Source organism: Suncus etruscus, chromosome 14, assembly GCF_024139225.1.
Source record: "Suncus etruscus isolate mSunEtr1 chromosome 14, mSunEtr1.pri.cur, whole genome shotgun sequence".
NCBI classification, from domain to species: Eukaryota; Metazoa; Chordata; class Mammalia; order Eulipotyphla; family Soricidae; genus Suncus; species Suncus etruscus.
This window is the reverse complement of record NC_064861.1, coordinates 84956813-84977919: the sequence shown is the minus strand read 5'-3', so window position 1 is coordinate 84977919 and position 21107 is coordinate 84956813. Positions and strand designations below refer to the sequence as shown.

The 21107-nt window shown below is 53.6% G+C and overlaps 1 protein-coding gene across 1 annotated transcript; it reads left to right on the top strand.

Moving 5' to 3' along the window:
• The first annotated feature begins 298 nt into the window (after window positions 1–298).
• On the top strand, window positions 299–20301 carry COQ8B (coenzyme Q8B). Its single transcript, XM_049787170.1, has 15 exons — window positions 299–324; window positions 629–733; window positions 830–952; window positions 1088–1154; window positions 6368–6445; window positions 7454–7558; window positions 7705–7790; window positions 9102–9242; window positions 9339–9420; window positions 9912–10005; window positions 12764–12905; window positions 13028–13135; window positions 14916–14981; window positions 19622–19708; window positions 20005–20301. Exons 2-15 carry the CDS (start codon window positions 632–634, stop codon window positions 20284–20286), a joined length of 1563 nt encoding a protein of 520 aa, XP_049643127.1. The 5' UTR covers window positions 299–324; window positions 629–631; the 3' UTR covers window positions 20287–20301.
• Window positions 20302–21107: the final 806 nt, after the last annotated feature.

Here is a 21107-nt window from a genome sequence, read left to right as displayed (position 1 = left end):
GCTCCTGCCCCGCTCACAAACCCGATGAAAACCACGCCCACAAAACCGCATAACCACGCCCATATCGCGGCGTAGGACCGCCCACTGCCCGCCCCTAGCGTACGTCAGGACGTACTCTGCGTCGCTCAGCGAGCTTCGGCCCCGCCATTGGCTAGTCTACCGGAGGGGGCGGGTCTTGTGGAGACACCCGGAAGCGCTCTGAGTTTTGTTTTTTTTTTCTCCTTCCACGCGCTGTACGGGACCCGGAGCTTTGAGAGCCGTGGGTGCTTAGCAACGGGAGGAGGGAGGGGGCGACCCGGGAGGAATGTGGGAGCCTAGCAACGGATGAGGGGGGTTCCGAGAAGTGAAGTGGAGGGAGAGGTAACCCTGGAGGATCTGTGGGTGTTTAGCAACGGAGGAGGACCCTAGCAACGGCTGGAAGTGGGGCAGGGGGGGAAAGTGGGTTGCAGGAGGTGCAATGGGTCCCTAGCAACAAGAAAGGGGGTGCTAATAACTTGGAGAAGGCTTGGGCGGAATTGGGGGTGCATTTTAGAGTGGACCCTGGAGGAGCATGAGTGTCTGACCAAGGGGATGAAGGGGCTGCATGTCCACTAACTCCTACCCAATGTAACCCCCCTTTTCTCCCCAGGCAATGTGGCCCGAGCTTGGGGCCCTGTTGGGGGGCACCAGTGGACAGCTGGGCCGCACTGTTTTTCAACCCTGGGGAGGCCTGGGACCCTGGCTCAAACTGAGGGTAAGAGGCTGGAGAGGTTCTCCAAGGGGAGGAGCTCAGGGAGGGGTCCCCCAAGGGTTAGGGCATCCCTGATCAATTGTCTAGCCTTTCTTGCAGGACCCATGTCGGGGTGCTTGGGCCCACACATTTCGTCAGGATAGTCCTAGCAGTGGCCTGGGTGAGGAGGACATTCGCAGGGCAAGAGAGGCCCGGCACAGGAAGACTCCCACCCGGCCCCAGGTATCATTGCACCCCCTACCTAAAAAACCCTGCGAAGGGCCTTCAGCTTGGGGCACAATGTGGTAGTGTGGGGGACTGGAGGTCCCCTTGTATTTTGCTCATCTTCCAGTCTTGACTTTTCTCCCCGTTTCCCAGCTGAGTGGTCAGTCTCGAGAACGCAAGGTGCCAGCTTCCCGCGTCAGCCGCTTGGCCAACTTTGGGGGTAGGTATGGTGTGTGGCTGGAACAGATCCTGATCTCCATCAGAAGAAGGGATTCTGTAGAGGTTGTAGCAATGGAGAGTGCGAGTTGGAGGCAGGAGAGATGAGCCCAGAGAGAACCAAGGGCCAATCCTGCAAAACAAAAGAGGAACAGAGAACGGAACATTTATTAAGAACATAGAATGCGGGTCCGGAGAGATAGCATGGAGGTAGGGCATTTGTCTTGCATGCAGAAGGATGGTGGTTCGAATCCCAGCATCCCATAGAGTCTCCCTTTGAGCCTGACAGGAGCGATTTCTGAGCATAGAGCTAGGAGAAACCTCTGAGCGCTGCCGGGTGTGACCCAACCCCCCCCCCCCAATATAAAAGAACATAGAATGCGTGGAGTTGTACACAGTCAACCCAAGTTTGATCTCCTGGTATCCCCTATGGACCTCTGAACACTGCCAGGCGTAATTCCTGAGTGCAAAGTCAGTCAGGAGTAAACCCTGAGTACCACCAGGTGTGGCCAAAAAAGCTAAAAAAAACCAAAACAGAAATAAACCTTAGAATGTGGAGTGGAGAGATATGTGCCTTACATGTGGCTGACCTGGGTTCCATCTCAAGAACCAGCAAAAACATAAAATAAATGAACTTGAGAAGCTGAAGTAATAGTACAGCAAATAAAGCAGATAAAGTGGGCTACCTGGGTTTTACCCCTGGCATACCACAAGGCCCTGTCAGCAGTGGTTCCTGAACAAAGAGCATATTGAGCACTGCTGGGTGTGATCTATCAAAACAATCAGCCAAGTAGCCAAAGTAAAAATGTACCAGGCCCTACATATAAGTGGTATATTTTGTTTGTTTTTATTGTTCTTTTGAGTCCTGCACACAGTTGCTCAGGGCTGACCTGGTTCTGAACTTAGGGATCACACCTGGCAGGATTTGGGAAACCATATGGGGTACCAGAGACTGCACCTGGTCAGCTACATGCAAAGAAGCTCCTTACCCACTGTATCTCTCCAGCTTACACATGATCCCTTGGTATGAATCCATGAGAGTTTATTTCTATTCTACAGACGAGGCGATGGGAACTAAGGACCGGGAGTGATTGGAACCCAGGTCACAGCAGAACTGTTCAAACTTAGGTCCCAATTAACATGAAATCATTTAGTGGTTTGCAGCCACAGCCCTGAGGGCTGGGAACATGTGTGTGCATGTGTGAGGCCTGGGTTTGATCCCTGGCACTAAAACAAAGGAAGACCAGAAAGTCTTGTTTGTGAGAAACATAATATATGCATTAGGGTCTGCCAGTTACAGTGCATATATTTTCTTTCAGGCTTTGGTTTGGGTATCACACCTGGCAGTGCATCACACCTGGCAGTGCTCAGGGGCTACTGCTCCTGGCCCAGCACTTTGTTGACCACGGAGATCAGGGATGCAACTCAGGGCTCCTAAATGCAGGGCATGAACTCCAGTTCTTTGAGCCATCTCCTGGGCCTGTCAATGTCTTTCTTCCTTCCTCCCTCCCTCCCTCCCTCCCTTCCTTCCTTCCTTCCTTCCTTCCTTCCTTCCTTCCTTCCTTCCTTCCTTCCTTCCTTCCTTCCTTCCTTCCTTCCTTCCTTCCTCCCTTCCTCCCTTCCTTCCTCCCTCCCTCCCTTCCTTTTTTCCTTCCTTCCTTTCTTCCTTTCCTTTCCTCCTTCCTCCCTTCCTCTTTCTTTCTATTCTTTTTCCTTTCTTTCCTCTTTCTTTTTCTTTCCTTCATATTTTTCCTTTCTTTATTTCCCTTTCTTTTTCTTTTTTTTGAGTTTTTGAGCCCTGCCTGGTGGTGCTCAGCAGTTACTCCTGGTTCTATACTCAGGGTTTGCTCCTGAGGGTACTTAAGGGACTCTAAGCAGTACATAGGATCAAATTAGGGTCAGCCAGCTATGGATTGAGGTTCAAGATTAAGATGTGGTGGGAGGGCTGGAGAGATAGCATGGAGGTAAAGCCTTTGCCTTGCATGCAGAAGGACAGTGGTTCGCATCCCGGCATTCCATATGGTCCCCCAAGCCTACCAGGAGCGATTTCTGAGCGTAGAGCCAGGAGTAATCTCTGAGAGCTGCCAGGTGTGACACCCCCCCCCCCCAAAAAAAAAAGATGGGGTGGGGAACAGAGGGAGAGCACTTGCTATGCATGTCTAAGGCCATGGATTTGGTTCTGACACCATAAAAAAGAAAAGAAAAATTTAAATCCAGGTTCACTTTTTGTTGTCTTTGTTTTGGGATCATGTCTACCAGTGCTCAGGGCTTACTAATGACTCAACACTCAGAGATCACTCCTGCAGGGCTTGGGGGACCTTACACCATGCCAGGTATCAAACCTGGGTCAGTTGTATGTAAGGCAAGTGCTCTGTCTGCTATTCTATCTCTCAGGCCCAAGATAAGGGTTCATAAGATAAGAAGGGAGGGCCCGGAGAGATAGCACAGCGGCATTTGCCTTGCAAGCTGCCGATCCAGGACCAAAGGTGGTTTGGTTTGAATCCTGAATCCTGAATCCCGAATCTCGGTGTCCCATATGGTCCCCCATACCTGCCAGGAGCTATTTCTGAGCAGACAGCCAGGAGTAACCCTTGAGCAACACCGGGTGTGGCCCAAAAAACAAAAACAAAACAAAACAAAATAAGATAAGAAAGGGATTTGAGGGGCCGGTGCAACCTTCCGTGGGAGTCCCCCGACCCGCGGGGGTGTGGAAATGAAGGTTGCTAGTTATTAGTGGGTTCACTCGAGCAGAACCGACCTGTAAAGAAGAACTAGAGAAATTAGTAAGAAGGGCCTTCAAGACAACACATGCTGTTCAAAAAGGGAAGTTTATTGTTGGGGGATCAGCTTTTAAGGGCTGAAACACGTCAGAGGTGTTACAAGTTTTACACCAATCACAGTTACAAGCATTCATTAGCATAAACTGGGGCAGGTAATAGGGAGGGGCAAAGAGGTAGACCTGAGCACGTTTTACTAAAAGGCATAAGATTCAAACAGAGTTCTTAATAATGTTTGCTAACACAAAGGCAAACTCTATATCTTTCTTTCTGGCTGGATATATTGGGCTGCTCTGAATTACTTTATTTTTGTCTATTTCCTTTGTTCTCAAGGCATGGGCCTTTTGGTCACGTGGGTGACCAGATTAGGAATTACTGAGGTGTCCTATGTCCCAGGTTTCATCAGCTAGGCTCCCCACAGGCCGGGAAGGTGGCGCTAGAAGTAAGGTGTTTGCCTTGCAAGCACTAGCGTAGGACGGACCACGGTTCGATCCCCCCGGCGTCCCATATGGTTCCCCCAAGCCAGGGGCGTTTCTGAGCGCATAGCCAGGAGTAACCCCTGAGCATCAAACGGTGTGGCCCAAAAACCAAAAAAAAAAAAAAAAAAAGAAGGGGATTTGAGCAGAGCTTTGATACCAGACTGCTCAAGGGGCCATTCTTTTATAGTGTCACATTACAACTCTGGGGTTACGCCTGGCTGTCTGCTCAGAAATAGCTCCTGGCAGGCACGGGGGGGGGGGGGGGGGGGGGGACCATATGGGACACCGGGATTCGAACCAACCACCTTAGGTCCTGGATCGGCTGCTTGCAAGGCAAACACCGCTGTGCTATCTCTCCAGGCCCTCCCTTCTTATCTTATGAACCCTTATCTTGGGCCTGAGAGATAGAATAGTTTTTGTTTTTGTTTTGTTTTTGAGCCGTCCCTGGTGGTGCTCAGAGATTACTCTTGACTCTACATTCAGGAGTCACTCATGGTGCTGTTCTGGGACCATAATGAGTGCCAGGGATCAAACCCAGGTTGGTTACATGCAAGGCAAGTGCCTTCCCCTCTGTACTATTCTTACTCCAGCACCCCTCTCTCTTCTTCTGGTGGTGGTTTGTGTAGCATTGCCAGGATTCAAAGCCAAGTTTCACACATGCAAGGCCGGTGCCCTGTCCCGGTGCCCCATTCCCAGCCCTCATGCTGCTTGACTTTGGCTAAGTTACAAAGCTTTTGCAAGTCTTCATTTTCTCTATTGTAAAAGAGTAAGGGTACCAGGCGAGAATGTGTAAGAAGCAGAAGGAACATCACTGTCATGTAGAGAGAGTCCAAAAGAATACCAGTTCTGGTTGTTCGTGGAGAGGGTGCTAGAGAGACAGAGAGGCCCAAGGTGTCTTTAGGGACAAGGAGATAGTGAGGCAGCAGACTCTGAGCCTGGGCGCTGATTTCAACAGGAGGAAAAGGGTGCCAGGACAAAGGGACTGGGAGGTAGTAGGGGGTTGGGGAGAACTGCTGAAGGAAGGAGAGGTGAGTGTGAGGAGTTGCAGGTGTGGGCTGAGAGGCAGAAGTCAAAGATGAGACCCTAGGACTGCCATTTCCAGGCTGGCTTTTCTAGAATCTTCTAGGATCTCTCTCTCCCTCTCTCTTTCTCTCCCTCTCTTCACCCTCTCTCCATCTCCTTTTCTCCTCTTCCTCCTCCTCCTCTTCTTCCTCTTCTTCCTCCTCCTCTTTCTCTTGCTCCTCTTCTTCCTCCTCCTCCTCCTCCTTCTTCTTCTTCCTCCTCCTCCTCCTCCTCCTCCTCCACCTTCTTCTTCTTCTTCTTCTTCTTCTTCTTCTTCTTCTTCTTCTTCTTCTTCTTCTTCTTCTTCTTCTTCTTCTTCTTCTTCTTCTTCTTCTTCTTCTTCTTCTTCTTCTCTTCCTTTCTCTCTCACACTCTCTCTCCTCAGCATAGGAGATGCTGAGGATTGAACCCAAGTCAGCTGCATCCAAGGCAAATGCCCTACCAGCTATGCTATCACTCTGGCCCCAGAGATGCTTTAAACACACACACACACACACACACACACACACACACACACACACACACACACACACACACGTAGTCTAGGCCAAAGAGATAGTGTAGCAGATAAAGTACTTGGATTGGTTCGATCTACCTGCAGCATCATCTCAGCCCTCCAGGAATAGCCACCTGTGCCCCCCCCCAAATCAAAACTCTAGTAGTTTCCCAGTCCTACTCTGCAGTCAGTATAAGTGGTACCTTGGGGTAGAACCTTACAGGACTCTATTGCGGTTCTGAGGCTTAGAGGGATGGAAAAAACCTCCTCCTAGGGACAGGAGCCCCAAGAGGAGACAACTGGGGGAAAAGGGAAAGAGCAGGGGGAAGATCTGGGAGACAGAGTGAGCAGAGGCCCAGCGCACCTGCAGCCATGACACTCAGGCATTTCTCCTTTCCTCCAGGACTGGCTGTGGGCCTGGGGCTGGGAGCACTGACCGAACTGGCCAAGAAGTCCCTGCCAGGAGGAGCCTCGCAAGCAGGTGAGTGAGTCACCCTTTGGGCAAGGTAGGAGCTTCAGGGGCCAGGGACTTGGGGGCGGGGGGAGTCAGCTCCTGGGGTGGAGGAGATGGATGACTCTAGTTAGGATTCTGGAAGGTGATGGGAACAGGGCTAAGGGGCCTGGGCGATGTTGCCTGGGTGTCTTTTAGGAAACCTGGATTCCATCCTCTGCTTCGCTTAGAATAAAAAGTACCCCTGAAATGCTGTGGGGTCAGGGGCACATAGGGTTCGGGACCAACCTTGGGGTCTCCGGCATCCAAGCCTGCACTCTACCAGTCTGGTTTTTATTTTGTTTTGTTTGGGGGCCCCTTCTGGCTGTGCTCAGGGGTTACTCCTGGCTCTGCACTCAGGAATCTCGCCTAGTAGTGCTCAGGAGACCATAAAAGATGCCGGGGATTGAACCCAGGTTGGCCATTTGGAAGGCAAACGCCCTACCTCCTACGTGCTGTACTATTTTTCCTGCCCCTGCAGTTTTAGCTAAGACATCTCTCTCATCTCTCTCTCCCCCCCCCCCCCTGTTTCTGTCTTTCTGTGTCTATGTCTCTGTCTTTTCTCTGTCTCTCTATTCTCCTCTCCTCCCTCCTGTGCTCAGGGGACCATATGGGGTGCCAGGAATTGAACCTGGGTTGGCCATGTGCAGCATATACGCCCTTCCCACTATGCCATTGCTCTGACCCCAGCACTCTGACACTTTGGCCCCAGCCTACAGCTTGCAAACTCCACAACTGTTTCTCCAGGAGCTTGCAGGATTTGGGGTTGGGCAGCCTTTCATCCCAAGCATATGGTGGGGTTAGAGTGTTCCGGGGGCTGGGGTTGGCCCACGTGGTCCCCCCAGCACCTCTGGGAACAACCCCTAAGCACAGAGCAGGGAGTATCCTTGGTGTGACCCCAAAGCCATAACAAAAGTAAAGAGAGAAAAAAAGCAGGGCTGTTTGCTGAGATCCCAATGCCTTTCTCTTCTCTTCTCCCCAACGGTGGCTCCCTGCCAGGTTCCAGCCTTTTCCTGTCAGAGGCCAACGCCGAGCGGATCGTGCAGACCTTATGTACCGTCCGAGGAGCGGCCCTGAAAATCGGCCAGATGCTCAGCATCCAGGGTATGGCAGGACCCTCCCCTCTGGGCCCTGACCTCCCTCCCACCCCTCCCCTACCTACCCACGGCATCCAAATACTCTGCAGGGGGGCCGGGCTGGGGGCTTCCTCCGCCATGGCTCCCCCCATCCTCCACCCACTGTCTCCCAAGACAACAACCTCCTGAGCCCCCAGCTGAAGCGCATCTTTGAACGCGTCCGCCAGAGTGCCGACTTCATGCCCCGCTGGCAGATGCTGGTGCGTGCCATGGGGGGGGGGGGAAGCTGGACAAAGACACACCCCCATTTCCTGACCCTCTGGGCCCCAGTGCTCAGCCTCAAATGTAGAGCCTGTTTCTTCTTCAGAATGTGGACTGGGGGATCCCTGCCCTTGTAGGATCAGAGGAGAGGACGATGCTGCCTGCGGGGGTGGGGTGGGGTGGGGTGGGGTCAGTCTTGGCTTTAAAGGGGCCACAGGGCAGTTGGGTGGGGAGACAGTGGGCTCCCTCCTTGCTCCATGACTTCAGGGCCAGCGCCCCACCCCGCAGCACTCAAAGCGGCCTGCGCCAAGCCCCTCCAGCTACCCCAGCAGACCACACGCCCGCCACATGCGCATTTTAGCCGTTCTGAGTCCTCCTTTTTTAATTAAAGGAGATGGTAGCTGTAAATAGGTTGGCACAGTGCCTGGCACTGAGTAAGTGCCCAAGACGTGAGCTGTTGTAATAAGCGGGTGAGGGTAGAGGTGGCCTGTCCGCCTTCTCATCCCTGTCCTCCCCAGTCCTGCTTGATCCCTGCCCCTCTCTCTCTGCCAGTCCTGGAAGGCGCTGGCTGGGCCCTGAGGGAGCCTGAGTTTGTACTTCTTTATCCCAGAACCTTCAAGTTAAGAATATAATCTAGGGGGTGAGGCTGCAGCCATAGTGCAGCGGGATGGTGCTGCCTTGCACGCGGCCAACCTGGGTTCCGTCCCTGGCATTCCATATGGTCCCCCTAGCCCGCCAGGAGTGATTCCTGAGCACAGAGCCAGGAATAAGCCCTGAGCACTGCCAGCTGTGGTCCTAGAAAGAATAAAATCTAGGAGCATAATCGTGGGATATTTTGTCTTAACTACATGTAATAGCAGCAGCCAGCGAGGGACAATGCAGATAGGGCCACCAGCACCCGGCTGGGCATTGTAAAGGAGACAGTCTGTCTCTCTGTTTTTTTGTTTTTTTGTTTTTTTGGGTTTTTTTTTTTTGGTTTTTGGGTTAGACCCGGCATCGCTCAGGGGTACTCCTGGCTCTACGCTCAGAAATCGCTCCTGGTAGGCTCGGGGGACCATATGGTATGTCGGGATTCGAACCACCATCCTGCATTTAAGGCAAATGCCTTACCGATGTGCTATCTCTCCAGCCCCATGTGTCTCTGTTTTCTCATCTGTGTGTAATGTGGGGGTGACAGTCAGGAGCCAAGCCCAGGGCCCAGCTTGTGATGAACTCGGAAGGTTAATGAGAAAAAAGCCCTCTCCCTGTGGATGTGCTCAGCTGTCCCTGGCCACCATGGTGACCATGATGGCTGCCACCGCTCTCCGCAGAAAGTTCTTGAAGAGGAACTGGGCCATGACTGGCAGACCAAGTTGGCCTCCCTGGAAGAAGTGCCATTTGCTGCTGCCTCCATCGGGCAAGTGCACCAGGGTGTGCTGAAGGATGGGACAGAGGTGGCCTTGAAGATCCAGGTGAGGAGGGAGGCGGGATGGGCAGGAATAGGGGCTGGAGATGGGACGGGGCCCCCCAGGCTGGCCTAGAGACATCAACTCGTCCTCCCTTTTCAGTACCCGGGTGTGGCCCAGAGTATCCAGAGTGATGTCCAGAACCTTATGGCTGTGCTAAAGATGAGCATGGCCCTGCCTGAAGGTGAGGCACCCCCTCCCCGATACCCCCACCACAGGAGAACAAGTGGGGGTGGCAGCAGGGTCTGCATCTCTGTGGCTGTGAAAATCAGAATACTGGAAACAAAGAAGGGCCCTGTGGGTAGAATGAGAGGCACATGAAACCCAGGCCCTGGGCGGGCTGGTAGTGCTTACCTGGGCGGGTCTCAGTGGCAGGGCAGGAAAGAGTGTGCCCAGGGCCAAGTATGTGGTGCTCAGGAACCCTTTGGTGCCTGGGGAGCAGGGAGCATAGTGGCGGGTGGGGTGGGCTGGTGTGCAGGGCTGTGGGGAGACTGACACCCAAGCCCAGGTGGAGTGGGCAGGGTCCAGAGTGGCCGTGCTAGGACAGGCGAGTGGCAGAGACTGCCCAGGCGAGTGGCAGAGACTGCCCACTACCGGCAGGAGAGCATCCATGATGGGGAACTAGGGGTGGTAGAGTGATGGGTGGGGCCCCATCTGATGCATCTGCCCTCTCAGGCCTGTTTGCGGAGCAGAGCCTGCAGGCCCTGCAGAAGGAGCTGGCCTGGGAATGCGACTACCAGCGCGAGGCGTCCTGTGCCAGGAAATTCCGGTGAGCTCACCCACCCCACAGGACCCCACCCTGCTGGCAGCTGGAAGGAAGCCCATGTCCCCCCACCCTGTACCCCACTAGCTGCTAGGACCCTGGGGTGGACCATGAGGAGACGATGCTTCTCCTCACCCCTGTGCTCAGGTCGTAGCCTCCTTCCTTTAACCCTCTGGTGTCCTGTGAGCCTCAGTCTCCTCATCTGCATGGGAGGGACATGGACCCACATGGGAGAGGGCCTGGTCTGACTCTCTGGGTACAGGTGACCCGGGACACAGCCCACTATCCTTGTATCCTTGTAGGCTGTGATGGCCAGACCCACAGAGGGCATGGCTCCAGGAAGCCTAGCACACTGGGGGCAGGCGGATGGGACAAGTCCATATCTAATCTACTTCTGGTTTTATTTGGTGTAAGGATCTCCCACTTTGACGTGCAGAGCATGTAGTGCAGTGCTTGCCATACCCCTGGCCCAATGGGAACATTCCATTGAACAGTCTGCGGGAAAGATAGGGCGCTATCTACACTACTAACCCGAGTTTGATACCCAGAACCCATATGGTTCTATTTGCACTGCCTGGAGCTATCCCAGAGCACAGAGCCAGGAGTAATCCCTGAGCAGCACCAGATGGTGTTTTTTTTGTTTTTGTTTTTGTTCTTTTAGTTGGTAGAATAAAAAGCAAAGAAAATATTGGGGCCGGAGAGATAGCACAACGGTAGGGAGTTTGCCTTGCAAGCGGCCGACCCAGGACCAATGGTGGTTTGAATCCCGGCATCCCATATGGTCCCCCGTGCCTGCCAGGAGCAATTTCTGAGCAGAGAGCCAGGAGTAACCCCTGAGCACCTCTGGGTGTGGCCCAAAAACCAAAATTAAAAAAAAAAAAAAGGCCGTTTAGGACTGGTGAGATTGGTGAGATGGTGAGATTGGAGTCTGGGATTTATTTGTATGTTGAAGGCCTGGGTTCGATCCTTGGCGCTGCATAGTTCCCTGAGCACTGCCAGGTTTGGCCCAAATGATAACAAAACAGAAAACTAAACATATAGGGCCAGAGAGATAGCATGGAGGTAAGGCATTTGCCTTTCATGCAGAAGGTCATTGGTTCAAATCCCGGCATCCCATATAGTTCCCCGAGCCTGCCAGGAGCAATTTCTGAGCATAGAGTCAGGAGTAACCCCTGAGCACTGCCAGGTATGACCCAAAAAAAAAAAGAAAAGAAAAGAAAAAGAAAGAAAACTAAACATTGCTTGGCATCATTGGATAAGTCCTGATATTTGGACTAGATGAAACCAGACAGCAGGGAGGGCATTTATCTTACAAGCGGCTGATTCAGTTTAATCCCGGCACTACAGCAATCCTGAGTCCCACCAGGAGTGATCCCTGGGCACTACCAGATATGACCCAAACACTGCCCCATCCTCAATTAAAAGACAAACAAACAAGAAAAAGGTCTTGATCATCACATATAATCCAAGCATCACACTTCTTGCTAAAGATAGCTGAGGACTCATACTTTCCCAGAATGCTCTGAGCGGCATTAATCCCAAACTGCAAAGAACCCAAATCCTGAAGCCAGGAGGGGAATCAAATCATGGGGCTTTTATTCACAAAATCTCCGGGAGATTTTGAACAGTAGTAGGTTGACTTGGGGGGATGGTGACACTGAAGGGGGTGGGTGTCCTCTGCTCCTCATTCTTTTTTTTTTTTTTTCCCCTCATTCTGTATGGATGGAGAGAGTATCCTGAAGGCCCTGGTGAGGAGAACACGCCCTAGCTCAGAGGCAAGATCCAGTCCCACACCAGCCCTCATATCCCTGTTGCCTGACTGTGCCTAGGGACCTCCCAGTGTCTCCCACTCAGCTGTGCTATGAAGGGCCTGAGGAGTGATCAGATGTCAGAGGATTTATCAATGAGGACCCAAATGCAGACCTTGAGCAGAACACTGAGATGACAGTGTGAAGGGGACGATGGGCTGGAGGCCCACAGCCCGCCCCCCAGACACCAAAAATAAAGCTCCCCTCAATCCTCTGCCCTCCCTCCAGTCATTTCACAGACCCCCAGTGAAGGACCTTTCCTTTTCTTTTTTTTTTTGCTTTTTGGGCCCACACCCGTTTGATGCTCAGGGGTTACTCCTGGCTAAGCCCTCAGGAATTGCCCCTGGCTTGGGTGAACCATATGGGATGCCGGGGGATCGAACCGAGGTCCTTCTTGGCTAGCGCTTGCAAAGCAGACACCTTACCTCTAGGGCCACCTCACCGGCCCCGAAGGACCTTTTCTTTGTTTTATTTTGGGGCCACACCTAGGTGGCAATGCTCAGGGGTTACTCCTGGAGGGACCTTAAGGGATGTCATGCCAGGGATCAAAAATGGGAATGGGTCTGCTGCCTGCAAGGCAAATGCACATACTTACTGGTGTTTCTGTTTTTAGTTTTTGGTTCCACACCCAGAAGTACTCAGGCCTCACTCCTGGTGGGCTTGGGAGACCCTAGGGGGTACCCAGGATTGATTCTGGATTAGCAATATGCGAGACAAGCACCTTCCCCTTTGTAGTATCTCTCAAGTCCCAAGAGATCTGTTGAATGAGCACATGAATGAAAACCCCATGTGAATGTTGGCACAGCCAGGTATAGGCCATCGCCTAGGACAGAGGCAAAAGGAAGCAGACAGTTGCAGGACAGACTGTTTATGGAGGAATTCTCAGAGGAAGAGTCCTTGAGAAGGGTCCTAGGGGCCTGAAGTACCAAGTCCCCTCCTTCCCCTCACTGCTTCAGGCAGCTGCTGGCCGATGACCCCTTCTTCCGGGTACCAGCCGTGATTCAGGAGCTGTGCACAAAGCGGGTGCTGGGCATGGAGCTGGCAGGAGGGGTCCCCCTGGACCAGTGTCAGGGTCTCAGCCAGGACATCCGAAACCAGGTACGGAGTTTGCGGGACCTGATGGTCCAGATCCAGCACTGGCAGAAGAAGGGACTTAGATCCGAGGTTCCCCTGCAGGCCGGAAGGCTGCCCTGCTGAGCTGTACCCCCTCACATCCCCAGATCTGCTTCCAGCTACTGAGGCTGTGCCTGCAAGAGCTGTTTGAGTTTCGCTTCATGCAGACTGACCCCAACTGGGCCAACTTCCTGTACGACGCCTCCAGCCACAAGGTGGGTTCCTGTGTGGGTTGCCAGGGGTTCCTGCCAGTAGCTGGAGCATCAGCACAATGACTCTCCCTTCGGTTTGGTTTTGGGGCCACACCTGGTAGGGTGTTGGAGGACCACGAGCTGATGGAATGGACATAGGCCTTCTGCTTGTGAAGCATGAACCTCTCCCAGGTCAGCAGGTCACCTCCGCCTAATTTGCTTTGTTGCTTCTTCCTCCACCATTCCCTGGAGGAGACTTGGCTATGCCGGGTGCAAGGTATGCTGGGCAATGGAGTCCCTGAATGCCACTGGCGTCCTACTGGCTGTGCAGCAAGGTCGAAGAGGGAGCACAGAGTCCCAAAGCTATTAGTCACGGCCGCCACCATACTTGTAGTTTACCGAGAATATACCAGGCTACGAGCAAGACAGCCCTGGGACTCAGTACTGGGTCAGGTGGTAAACCACATTACCTTGCCACACTGACTCAGAGCAGTGGTTTTCAGCCTCTTTCTGGCCATAACAGAAAATCAATGACCCAGAGTGACCCGAGATGAGATGGAGAAGCACAGGCCAGAGTGGTCAGGGCTGGCACGAGCAGAGCCCAAGCAAGGGCTGAGCCAGTGTAGTGGGGTCAGGTCCAGGAAGGCTCCTAGGAGGAAGCGGCCCTGAAACTGAAACCAGGCAGATGAGAAGGGGACTGCAGCCATCCAAAGAGCAGTAAGGGGGACAGCTGCAGGGGACACAGTGTCCTCAGGCAGGGCCTCTGGGTAGACACACAGATCAGGGTCTGTGTGGTTGCCAGATGGCTCCCAAGAGCTTGGCTGCCTGAGGGATCTCTAAAACACACTCTGGCCTAGGTATCCTGTCCACAAGCCCCAAAACCCCTCATGGTGCCCAGGGTCAGGCCTGTGCCTAAGATACATTCTTATAAAAATTAGAAGGGCCAGAACCCAGAGCCATAGTACACCAGGTAGGACACTTGCATTTGACACAGTTGACTAGGGCTCGAACCCTGGCATCCCCTATGATCCTCCAAATCAGCCAGGAGTGATTCCTGAGTGCAGAGCCAAGAGTGAGCCCTGTGCATAGCCAGGTGTGGCCGCAAAACAAAATAAACATTAAAGAGGCCAAAGAGATCTCAAAGATCCTGCTCAATCCACATCATTACATGGTCCCCTTGCCCCGTATACCCCAACCCTGAATTCTGCCAAGTGTGGCTTCACGCCCCCCCAACATAACAGAATGGATGTATTTTATTTATTTTTGAATAGATGTATTTTAAGGAAGTATAAATTCATGTTCCTAAAACAGAATCTTGTAAGCCAACATATTCTCAATCAAAAAACATAAAATAGGGGCCTTGTAGCCAGTATGAGTTCGATCCCCGGCATCCCATATGGTCCCTTGAGCACTGCCTGGAGTGATTTCTGAGCTCAGAGCTAGGAGTGCTGCTGGGCATGACCCAATCCCTGTCCCCCCCAAAAAAAATAATATTATAGAGAAAATCGTTATATTGGCCCTCCAACCATTTAGTTTTGGGGCCACACCTAACTGCTAAAAGACCTAACTACTAGACTCAAGAGATCATATAGGATGCTGGGGATTGAACCGGTTGGCCGCTTACAAGGCAAGTGCACTAGCCAATGTACTATGGCTCCAGCCCCCAACTACCCAACCATTTAGAATAAAAGCAAAAGGAAGGTTTCTCCAAGATCAGACAAGTGTAGGCTGGTGGCCCGGAACCCAGGAGAGAGGGACGATGGGGACTGTGGGGATGCCCAGCATCACGGAGCCTCGTTTTCAGGTGACCCTGCTGGACTTTGGTGCAAGCCGGGAGTTTGGAACTGAATTCACAGACCATTACATCGAGGTGAGTTTCTCCTCCCCCAGGGTCTTCCCTGAAGGCTACAGGGTTCCTGCAAGGCACTCAGGCAAAGGGGGAGGAGCATCCAGGCTCTGGAATTAGGAAATGCCAATTATTAGGAGCAGGGATAGCAAACAAACAGCTAGACATCTCCAGAAAGTTCTCATGGGTTGCTGGACAAGGAGGTGTGTATGTTAAAAGTGGGGCCCCCAGGGCCCGGAGAGATAGCACAGCGGTGTTTGCCTTGCAAGCAGCCGATTCAGGACCAAAGGTGGTTGGTTCGAATCCCGATGTCCCATATGGTCCCCCGTGCCTGCCAGGAGCTATTTCTGAGCATACAGCCAGGAGTAACTCCTGAGCACCGCCGGGTGTGACCCAAAAACAAAACAAAACAAACAAACAAAAAAAAAGTGGGGCCCCCACAAGCCACCATTTCTTAAGGGAATATGGGGCTGTTTTCCTTAGCGTCCTTACATGTGGGGTACTGGGGGGATCCTGATGTGCCAGGAACCAGCCGAAAACCTTATATGCCTGGCATAGGCTTTACCTTTTAAGTTATATCATTCGCCTCAAAGCTGGAATATTGTTGGAGCATCGGTGTGGATCAAGGCTTTAAAATATGGGACTCCCGCATGTTCAGGTGTGCTCAGTCTTTTGTCTTTTTTTTTGGGGGGGGCACACCCAAATGATGCTCAGCGTTTACTCCTGGCAATGCAACCAGAAATTGTTCCTGGCTTGGGGGACCAACAGGGACGCTGGGGGATCGAACTGTAGTTCGTCCTAGGTTAGCAAGGCAAACACCCTACCGCTTGTGCCACCACTCTGGCCCTGGTCTTTTTTTTTAATGGTTTTGGGGGTACACCCAGGAGCAATCAGGGCTTACTCCTGGCTCTGTTCAGGGATCGCTTCTGGCTAGGTCTCGAGGGTCTATATGGGGTTCTGGGGATTGAACCCAGGTCCACTGGGTATAAGGAGAATGCCCTCCCCCATTCTGTTTCTCCAGCCTCCAGTCCCTTTATTGGGCAAAAGGGTACTCAGGGCATGTGGAGACACTGTTGACTGTACCCAGCCTGGCTTTGCTGGCTTGTTCAGCAGTTGGGCCCACAGACAGGGAGATAGTACAGGAGTGCTAGCTTTGCATGTGGCCTATCCCAGTAGTTACCTAAACCCTGCCAAGAATGGTCCCTGAACACCACCTGGTGTGGCCCTAAAACAAGAACAGTCCGGGGCCAGGGCAGTGGCGCTAGAGGTAAGGTGTCTGCCTTGCCAGTGCTAGCCTAGGATGGACTGCGGTTCGATCCCCCGGCGTCCCATATGGTCCCCCAAGCCAGGAGTGACTTCTGAGCGCATAGCCAGGAGTAACCCCTGAGCGTCACCGGGTGTGGCCCAAAAACAAAAAACAAAAACAAAACAAAAACCCTAGTAAAAACAAAACTTACGAATTCTTTTTTTTTTTTTTTTGGTTTTTGGGCCACACCCGGCGGTGCTCAGGGGTTACTCCTGGCTGTCTGCTCAGAAACAGCTCCTGGCAGGCACGGGGGACCATATGGGACACCGGGATTCGAACCAACCACCTTTGGTCCTGGATCGGCTGCTTGCAAGGCAAACGCCGCTGTGCTATCTCTCCGGGCCCAAACTTACGAATTCTTATGCACACTGCATATATCTTGTTTTGCAATGAAGAAACAAAACAGATACAAATACAATATGTGGCCCTCGGGCCATAGTTTGAGGACCACTGCTCCAGAGACTCAATGGGAAACACCATGTGGTTTTGTTTCTTGTTCTGTGGCCATCCCCATTCCCTATGATGCTTGCTATGGGCTTACTCTTGGCTCTGCACTTAGGAATCACTTTTATTGGGCTCGGGGGACCATATGGGGTATTGGGGATTGAACCCAGATCTGTTGTGTGCAAGGTAAACGCACTATCTGCCCCAGCATCCATTCATATCTCTTGAATTTGCACTTTGTTTGGAAGACTGTGGAATCTCTTCCTGACTGATCCTGCTCAGGGTTCAACTCAGACCTCTACTCTTCCAGTAAGCCTGACCCCTTAGGCTTGACAAGGTTTCTCCTTTGGGTTTTCATAATCCTTTGTGCTTTCCCTATTTCACCCCTGACCACTTTGGGGTCCCTGCTGTCTGTCTCCCCAGCCCTCCTCTGGGCTGTGAGCTCTGAGAGAGCGGATCCTGGTGTTCCAGCATTCTCTGCTGCCCCCAGTGAATTGATGATCGAATTAAGGACCCAGCTCAAATGTCCAATGATAACTAATCAGTGAGTCCTCTGTGGCCTCTGGGACAAACTGACCCAGGATGGGAGTAGGGGACACCGTAGTGAAGGAGCACCCCTTCCTGGGAGAGGTGTACATGGCAGGCCTTGTTCTGATCAGGGTACCCCTCAAGACTTGGGTGCAAAGGCTTGGGTGTCTGAATCCCAGGTCCACTGTGACCTTGGGCAAGGGCCATGACCTCAGCTCTGAGGTCCACTTGCTTCCTCTTGTACCTTGACTACAAAGGTGGTGTTTCCAGGAGTAATCCCTGAGCACTGCTGGGCGTGACCCAAAAGCAAAATACAAAACGAACAAAAAAAGAAAAACATGAATGGATATTCCTATTAGGGCTGCTACTCCAACATTTGTTGTTGTTTTTTGTTTGTTTGTTTTGTTTTTGGACCACTGCAGTGCTCAGGAGTTATTCCTGACTCTGCACTCAATAATCGCTCCTAGCAGGCTCAAGAGACTATGTGGGATGCTGAAATTGAACCCAGGCCGGCCATGTGCAAGGCAAATGTCCTACCTGTTCTGACCCATACTAGAACCTTTTTTAAATTTTGGGTTATGCCTGACTTAGTGCTCAAGACACTAAGCAAGTGCGGCCTCTTGTGCCTGCTCCCTTTCTGGCCCAGCTCCCCGAATTTCAGCTTGAGCCCTCTCAGAGGCATTGGGTCATTTTGGGTTAGGAGTGCCCTGGCCCTGCCTAACTCCCACAAGCTGCAGGCACTTTGGCACTTTTGAGACTCAAGTCCTATTTTGTCAGAATTTGCAGCTTTGCAGCATCCCTCTGAACTAGTATGGTCTCCACAGGAAGGGAGAAATTAGGGACAAGGCCCCAGGGTAAGACAGGAGCAAGGGGGGGGCAGTAGGAGAAGCTGGTATCTCCCTCATACACCCTGCCCCCAGGTCCCCAGGGTGTCTGCCCACCCCAGGCCCATTCAGCCAGGTCCTCCTGCTACTCTCCAGTTTGAAAAAGACCCGCTGTCACTCGGCCCTGAGGACCACAGCGCAACAGATGGCCCAACAGGCCGGTTAGCACTGGCTGCTCTGATCTGCTCCCTGGCGGCCCAAGAGGACAGCTCCCCCAGAAGTGGGGATTTGGGCCCTGAGAATACCACTCCCTCAGGAGAGGGGAGTTTGGCCCTGGCTCCCCTCCCTGCTGAGCCCGTCTTCTGTGGCCTGAGGACCCTCAGAGCGCCTCAGAATTCCAGCTAATCGTGGTGGTGCTAAATCTAGTACCATAGCCCTCAGCATCCCATGAGTGCCAGCCTTTCAGCACCCCCATACCCCAGATAGAAGGCAGAGACCATCACACCTCTATCAGCAATGACGGTGGAACTGAGCTAGGTGCTGAGGCAGGGCTCTCTGCAGTCTGTCTTTCTGCCCCTTTTCCCCGAAGCCCCAACTGCCTATACACTCAGGACCCAGAGAGACTCGAGTCCAACAGCCATTTGCTGAAAAGGGCTCCAAAGGCCTCCTGAGGACTTGTGTTAGGTGGGCTGAGACTGGGATCCCTGCTCTCTAGGGCCAACACAACACACACATCTCCCCCAGCAGCTAGGCTGCCATCTTGGGTCATGTGCATGTTCTGGCCCAGCTGAGGGGCCCCTCTGAACCACACTTACCAGGTATTGTCCTCTGTGGGTCACCAGGTGGTTTCCTGGAAGGCTGTTTTTCAGTCAGGAGGTCAGGACCCCAACCCTGCCTGCCCCCTGCTTTCCCGTTACACCTGCCTTCAAAATCTTTCAGCTTCTATTTTGGGACCTCTCCGGGGTTACTCTTGACTCTGTTCTCAGGAATTACTGCTGCAGGGTTTGGGGGACCATATGGGATGTCGGGGATTGAACCAGTCAGCTGTGTACAAAGCAAGCACCCTCCCGGCTGTGCTATCACTCTGGCCCTCACTACAATCTTTTTTTTGTTTGTTTGTTTTTGGGTCACACCTGGCAGCGCTCAGGGGTTACTCCTGGTTCTATGCTCAGAAATCGCTCCTGGCAGGCTCAGGGGACCATATGGGATGCCGGGACTTGAACCACCGTCCTTCTGCATGAAAGGCAAACGCCTTACCTCCATGCTATCTCTCCGGCCCCCTCTCAATACAATCTTGAGGGAGACACTCAGTTAAAGTGTGTGTGTGTGGGGGAACCTGGAAGACAGAGGACACATGAGGGGGTAATGAGGGTGGGATGGCTGTGCAAGATCCAATCCCTTTGTTCACTCTTTTTTGGCTCAGAGGCCCCATCTGGAGGTGCTCAGGTCCTTGTTCATAGGGGGTATCTCTTCTGGCAGTGCTGGGGGCCCCCAAATCCAGGTCCCCTAGGCACCCCAGCCTCCTCTCACCCTGTGCTCCCTGTACTCCCAAACCCCTCTAGGTGGTGATGGCCGCAGCCAATGGAGACAGAGACCGAGTCCTGCAGAAGTCTCAGGACCTCAAATTCCTCACGGGCTTTGAGACCAAGGTCAGGTTGGGAGGAAGGAGTGAGGGTACTGCTGACCTGTGGGGTGTTGTGGAGATGTGGGGGCTGCCCAGCTACTTAGGATCCCTGGGCAAGTGGGCCCTGCTTCAACACCAGTGGGGCTAGAGCTTGGGGTAGAGGCAGCATCTATTGGGGACCCTTATCTCTTGGTAAGGTGCTCTTGAGAGGTCGAAGCTGCAAAAACCTCTTCTGGGGAGGAATGTGGGGGGGCCGGTGTTTGTGCCCCCCAGGTGAGTGGGGGCCTGCATCCTGACTGTGCTCTCCCTGTCCTGCCCCAGGCATTCTCCAACGCCCACGTGGAGGCGGTGATGATTCTGGGGGAGCCCTTTGCCTCGCAGGAACCCTACGACTTCGGGGCTGGCGACACCGCCCTCCGGGTGCAGGGCCTCATCCCCGTTCTGCTTCGGCACCGCCTCCGCCCGCCCCCGGAGGAGACCTACGCGCTGCACCGCAAGCTGGCAGGGGCCTTCCTGGCCTGCGCCCACCTCCGGGCCCGCATCGCCTGCCGGGACCTCTTCCAGGACACCTACCACCGCTACTGGGCCGGGCGCCAGGCCTGAGCCGCTGCCTGCAAGCAAGCAGAAGCAAGCAAGCAAGCAGCCTGACTCTGGCCCCAGGGTCCAGTCAGGATCCCTGCCTCCAGGGGCTCCTCCTTCCTACCCGGTGCTGGGGTCCACAGTCCCCTCCTCCCCACCTCCTAGGTCCCCCAAGACTTGCCTAGTTAGGTATTGCTCAAGGGGTGGTGAGCCCCCAACTTCATACTCCCTGTCCTGCTCTCAGGCTCCATCCATTCATCCATCATCTGGGAGGCCTAAGCCTCCCAAAGGGCCTTGGAGGAAACTCAGACTCATGGAGGGGGGACCCCCTCGCCTTAACGAGGAAAGGGGGGGTCAGTGACGCTGGGCAGTGCAGCCGCACCACCTCTGCCGTGGACTCCCCCAGCAGCTGCCTTCTTCCCCCCGGGTGGGTGACCCCTTCAGTCCAATAAAAAGCGGCCCCCCCAGGCCCCCCAGCTCTTTCTCCCGTCGGTGGGGTCCGGGGCGGGGGAGGAGCTGGCCGGCTGCCTCCAGGTGCAGATGGTGACCCCCCTCGCAGCCTCTTCTTGTCTGACAGCCCCAGCCCAGCCCGGACCATCTGTTGCCCAGAACCTCCTCCTCCTCCTCCTCCTCCTCCTCCTCCTCCTCCTCCTCCTCCCCCCATGCGGTGCCACCCCCCGCACGTGCTGACCACCTGCTCCAAAGGCTGCGGCAGCTGAGATGGGCCCCCCTCCAGGAGCCCCAGCTCCCAGCAACCTCGCCCGGCCGGCTAATGGGCCTCGGTGGCCTGAGCCAGCAAGCTGCTTGGGCCAAAGCCACAGGCTGGGGCTGGAGGGGGGCCCCTC

Coding starts and splice junctions, on each gene's coding strand:
- COQ8B (XM_049787170.1), top strand. CDS start 632: ATGTGGCCCGAGCTTGGGGCCCTGTTGGGGGGCACCAGTGGACAGCTG. Junction 6,446..7,453: donor AGGAGGAGCCTCGCAAGCAG/GTGAGTGAGTCA, acceptor GCTCCCTGCCAG/GTTCCAGCCTTTTCCTGTCA. Junction 19,709..20,004: donor TCACGGGCTTTGAGACCAAG/GTCAGGTTGGGA, acceptor GTCCTGCCCCAG/GCATTCTCCAACGCCCACGT.